This window comes from Clinocottus analis, unplaced genomic scaffold (assembly GCF_023055335.1).
Source record: "Clinocottus analis isolate CAN_PGR_092001 unplaced genomic scaffold, fCliAna1.0.p SCAF_24, whole genome shotgun sequence".
Taxonomy (NCBI): domain Eukaryota; kingdom Metazoa; phylum Chordata; class Actinopteri; order Perciformes; family Cottidae; genus Clinocottus; species Clinocottus analis.
Window position 1 is genome coordinate 5335413 of NW_027175976.1, and position 6000 is coordinate 5341412.

The 6000-nt window shown below is 43.4% G+C and overlaps 1 protein-coding gene across 18 annotated transcripts in view; it reads right to left on the bottom strand.

Moving 5' to 3' along the window:
• Positions 1–4793, bottom strand: part of LOC137794039 (mitogen-activated protein kinase kinase kinase kinase 4-like) — a 30396-nt gene extending 25603 nt beyond the window's left edge. For all 18 annotated transcript variants that reach the window (XM_068590602.1, XM_068590597.1, XM_068590603.1 and 15 more), the window contains exons 1-2: positions 4533–4793; positions 4128–4193 (exon numbers count right to left, since the gene is read on the bottom strand). In XM_068590602.1, the coding sequence (XP_068446703.1) occupies positions 4128–4193; positions 4533–4589 (123 nt within the window). In that variant the 5' untranslated portion in view covers positions 4590–4793. The remainder of the gene's footprint in view (positions 1–4127; positions 4194–4532) is intronic.
• Positions 4794–6000: the final 1207 nt, after the last annotated feature.

Below are 6000 nucleotides of genomic sequence, written 5' to 3' on the forward strand. Positions count from 1 at the left end.
TTTATCAATATATCATTTATTGTCAACTACTTGCCGAAAATGTTTGTTTTGTGTACTTTCTATATTGATAGCGATTAGTTAGTGACTCGTTCACTGATGTAATGGCCTCTCATTAGTCTCGCTTTGTCACATGACTAAGGCCCGATACTCTGCAGGGGGTCCATGAGGATTAAACTGAAGTCAGACATCTCCCGCCTCCTTTCCGGTGAGCCGAAGCGCCCTAAAGGGCATCACCGATTCAAAGTGCCACCGGGAGCGTTTTTCACTTGTTTACAGACTGCATTCATAATCCGGCACTCGCTTATTTGATAAAATCCACAGCTTTAAAAAATAATCGGAGCACCTCCGCTGCTTTGGTTGCTAGCAACCACTGCTCTGAGGTAAGCAACAGTCTCGCCTGGCACCATATGGCGCTGGTGGGCATTTGACAGATTGTACAAGCTCCCTCCTTAGCTGCAGCTCCCACACTGTGTGCCCATCGGGCATAGCTAGCCCCCTGAGGACGGAGCTTCTTGTCCTGAGGACAGGGGCGAGGCTGCCTCGAAGGTGGGAGGAGAAAACAAAAGGATGGAGATGGAGGACACCGCTGAAACATCGTATAAGCTGCACCTCAATTGTCTTGTTTGAGGAAATGTGTCGTTAGCCTATGATATCACCAGATGTGAAGTAAGACTACGAGTTAAAGAAAATCATCTTTTCATTTGGTGCTTTGGTGAGGATTCAGCCACGTGACCTTGCTAGTGATTTTAAGTAAGTGCACCAAATAGACCGCCCCAAGTCAATTCACCATAGATTTTGAGCACTGGACATACACACATGCACGCACATGAAACACAGGGACGTGACGGTATGAAAGCACTAGTGGCACAGCCGTGACACACCCCATGGATGCATAGCAGGCAGGGAGGCAGGTCATCAGGGGCTTTGCTGGCTCAGGCCTGACTATATAAGGCCATTCTGTAGAGCAGAGGGAATCTTCCCCACATACCACGCACAATTTGAAGAATTATGTCTTTTCCTATGTTATCATTACTCGCGCACTCCCTTTTTTTATTTTGTATTCCTATATCCAGAGTGAGGCACCTGAGATTGTGTACCGAGCCAGCTGGTTCAGAGCCAACTGATAAAGAGTGACGCAGGGAGAGAGTCTCTCGCGCGAGAGCCGAGTGAGGATACAAACGCATTATTATAAAATACCTTCAGAGCAAGTCTACGTGGCAAACATACATAACGTCTCCTCCAATCCAATAGTTACTTGCAAAAAACACAGAGGTATCGACAAAGAGCATCTGCTGGTTCATAACACATTATAACATAATGTTGTTAAAACACTGGTCGAGGTTGCAATAAATTCTCTTTGCAGCCTTTAAAAAAAAAGATTTTTAGCATTTAACGACAATACTTCTCACATCCGTTAGTCATTTGATGATAATACTGCACAAGTGTGTTCAATCTGTATATAGACCCAGGCTTACATAAAGCCAGCTGGCCAAAGCTAAATGAAGTGATTTAAAAAGGGGTCTTTTTAGCCATAGTTTTCAATATGGCCATAATTTTCAATATGGGCGTCAGTCAAATTGTGCAGTGCTGTGTTTTCAGAAATTGACTGTAATCTGGCACCTCTCCAGGGGCAACGGCTGCCCTCTTGGCAGAGACAGTGAGAGAGCCTGCAGCACAGCATGGCCACAAGAACCTTGACATGGCATTTTGGGTCTCAGAGAACAGCTTGTTTTTTTTAATTTTCTGTAAAGCTGCAAGTAGTGCAACACAGCAGAGGTATGGATATAGATTTTTGGTCGGGATCTGATCATAATCCAGCAGCGCTGGCTCTCAATCAGGTCTGTCATTGAGTGTTGGAATATTTCAATACCATGTTTTTTGACGAACCTCTTTTCTGAAAATGTTATTATAATACAATACATGTAAATTATAGTATAACTCAGGAACATATCAAAGAACAACACGCCCAATCTGACCAGACATTCAAAGCCAACTTCTGGTGCTCGCCAGGTCCAAGAAGCAGGGAAATGTATCATTACACTCTGTGTTGTGTTTTTAAATCATTTTTAAACAGAGAGCAATCAATGTACCAAAAACTATTTGGCGCACAAGTCAACAAGCATAGCATTATAGCGAGTAATAAATGCAAGAACAGCACTAATACACTTGACATTTGTTGTGGAAATGCAACTTTAAATTCAACATCCAACCACATCACAAAAAAAGCCAAAAGAAAAAAAAACGTCTCAAAAGGGAATCAAAAGTCACCACTAATAGAAAAGAGCAGAGAAGCTCGGCCACATTGTGTGATCTAAAAAGGGCCTCGCAATCTGTGACCAAGTGCTTGACAAAGCAGAAAAGGCCTCAGAGGGAGAAGAAACTCCACCCCGTTTTCGGTTGGGGGCTTTTGGGATTATTCACTCGGTTGGCGTTTGAAAACCCTGCAGACAAACTCCTCCTTTCTGTGGACCCAACCGACGGACGGACTGAGGGACCCCAAAGAGCGAGGAAACAAACTCAGCTTTGTGAGAGCAGTGGGTAGGGTTCGTCTGGAACTGGGCAGCTGCTTCTTCTGCCAGTTGCAGCCGACCCACTCCCCCCCCCACCCCCGCCCGCAACCCCATCAGGCCACATGCTCATTCAACTGGTTAACATGACAGTCAATGCAGCGACCGACAGCTGATCGAAGAAGGAGGCTACTGCATCGGGCTCCAGTGGGCTTCGGCTTCGCTGCAGACAGTTGGGCTTATCTCGTGCAGGCTGTGAGGACCATGTCTTTGTGTTGACTGCAGGCTAATCTGACAGCCCTCTCTCGTACGAGCTCCATTCCCACACAGCAGCGCTCGCAAATAGAATTAGCACTGGACAGTGAATGGAAACGGAGATTAAAAAGGGACACACACAAAAAAAAAGAAGCGAGAAGCAGTAATTCTCTGTCCCATTCTGCCCGGCTCGAAAACCCATCTGGTGGCAAGATAGCAAGCAGGCATTACACTTCACCATCACAGCTATCTGCTTCATCCCTCTCTCTCTCTCACACTCACACACACACACACCGCTGATTTCAGGTGTGGCAGTCAGACGAGCACATGCACACATGTGGGTTCGCTCTGTGAGTTTTGAGGATGGGGAAGATCTCGGAAGTTCACCGCACGAGGGGATTGAATGCAGGTCACTGGAGCACTGTCAGAATTAAATACTCAGCTAAGCTTGCTGCTCAGTGCACAAGCAAATTGATGTTTTTTTGGGGGACTAGCCTGCTTACACCACTCTATTAATAGCCATGCTTAGGAAAGTAGAGGTCTGTTTAACATATAGGCATGTGGTTAAATGTCATCCTTCATTGTAGCAGCAGGGAACAAAATGGAGCCTTGCTAGCTGCAGCGACAACAACACAAGGAGGCCCATTGCAACACTGCTAGGACAGATGTGCATCCAATCCAAGGCCATCCCTGCCCAAAACATGCCGAGCACATCTCTGACTTCAACGCAAGCGACTGCCGTCCCTCGCTCCCTTTTTGGCCGTGTCTTTCAACAGCCGCAATGTTCATTTTCAACGAAGAAATGTGACACCAAAGCAGATGGCCCACATAGTGGGATTCCCATCCAGTGAACTGGGGGGTGGGGGGATAAAAGTCCTGATTTTAAACAGGATATGAAATCTGGTTTTGTTAAAAATATAAATAAACGAATGAGTTCTGCAGATGGAGTTGTGAGGTCAGCAAGATTAGACTTGTGACAGCGATTGTGTCTCCATCCCTGCCTCCTCACCCACTCTTTCAGGATGGCAGGTGACGTAAGATAGGTGATGCATCAGACTGTAGACGGTCTGATTCACTCTTCACACACACCTCCCAGCTGAACAATGAACTGTGATCAGACTAATAATCAAAAGCAAACCAGCACTAGAAACTCTGAGCATTGCATCTTGATCCTTTCAGCTTAGTCATACATGATGTGAACTGATAGCCACGATCTGAACAGGACGGTTTTTTTTACGTCAGTTCCTTTTGTTCCCAGGTTTTGTTCGTGGGGAAGCAAAGCATGAGGGCTGTAAAAAACACATGATCTATGCTGAGCAGTCACAGTGAATACAGGACAGGCCATGCACTGCGCCTCCAACCAACCTTGTATACTTGTCCATAGGTGCCATTTCCAACTACCTCCACCAATTCAAATATCCCAGCTGGATCCTGAAAAGAACAAGATAGAAAGGCGGGTCAGTGAGAAGGAACAGCAATGTTATTATTTTGTATTTCACAGACAAACACAACAGTGTCCAGTGTGAGCCAGCTGTTGCGCCCTGGTCTCCCCTACATGCCAAATGCATCTCGAACAAAGGAAAACCAGACACTGGCAACACCTCGCTGTGGCTCAGCGGTCATTTTCTATACTTCAGCTCCAACAAGAGGGGCATTAGTTTAAACTCGGACTGGAGGACGTGTGTTTGGACGAGTGACGTGTAATAAAAGATAAGCTAAACAACGTTTAAAAAAAACAAAAAAACATGGGTTCGGTTCGGCAGCACTCACCCGCAACGAAGCCAAGTCTATGTCTACTAGACTTTTAGCTGGGGAGTCGTTCGCCATCTTTCAAATAAAAGCCGAGCTTTCCTGCGCGTTTATTAAAGAAATATCGCTGCTGGCTCATTTGCGGGGACTTCGACGGGTGAATTGAACAGAGGCCGTCGCGTATTCCTCTCTGTGGGATCCGCTTCTTCGCAGTAAGCGCTGGGGGTCTCTCTACTCCATGTTGAGGTGGCAGCAGCGGGCTCCCTGTCCGCTCTCTCTGAGCTCGTGCCACTGGCATCAAGCGTCACTCAAAAGCGAGACTTCCGGTTCAGAGTTTCAAATTAAAAACCCTTTGGATACCGATTCCTGTTTTTATTGTTTTTCGACCGAAGACACAATATAACATTAAAATAAATCTGAATTAAAACAATATAATAATGGTTATAAAGCCAGTTTATACTCAGATTACATTTATTTTATGGTTGATAAGGTACTAATGTTTTAATTACTGCACACCTTTCTACCACATATATGTAATTATATTCTTCTTTTCTATATATATGTGTATGTTATATTGTATCCTTGTGTGTGTATATATATATATATATATATATATATATATATATATATATATATATATATATATATATATATATATATATATATATATTAACATATGCATTATGCTATGCCCTTGAATCAATTTTTACTTGCATGTCTTTTTTTCTTAATATACATAATTATTGGAACATTGTTCGACGGGCCTGAGATCCAAGATTTTCATTGCCAACGGCTGGTTCTCTGTAATGTTTGTACATATGATAATGCAGGTCTATAACCTTCACAGGGCTTTGCTTTACCATGGGTCTTATCAAAGTGTGCTTACATTAGCCAATGGTTGAAGAAGTATAATCAGATCTTCAACCTAAGTAGAGGTAGCAATACTGGAGTGTAAACATCTTGAAGTAAAAGTCTAGCAAAAAGTACTGTAGGAATAAATACCCATTCATGTACATTATGTTATTTTCTACCTGATATTTCCTTGATATGTAGCAGAGTAGTTGGAGGTGTGCATAAAATGGAAATACATAAATAAAATACACGAAGGCTCCCTCAAAATTGTTCTCAAGTACAGTACTTAAATGCATACCTAAATTACATGAGTGAATGCAGCTACTTTAACAAGGCATAGTTTGAGGGCAAACATTTAAACATGTTTGGAATAAGTCATAAAGACTTAATAATCTGCTTTCCTGGTTTAAAAAAAAATGTAATAAATAAAATTACGTCATTCAGTTCATCAACTGATGTGTTCTACAATTTCATATGTTGTATCTTTTATGTTGAAGGCAAAATCGACTCATTTCCGTTTTTGTCCTGCCTGCTTCTGTCTACCTTGACGCAGTCTTTGCTTGAGAACCGCACAAACACAGGAAGCCGGTCGGCTTCACACAGAAAGAAAAGGGTTGGGCCTCAAAACGTCGAGCAT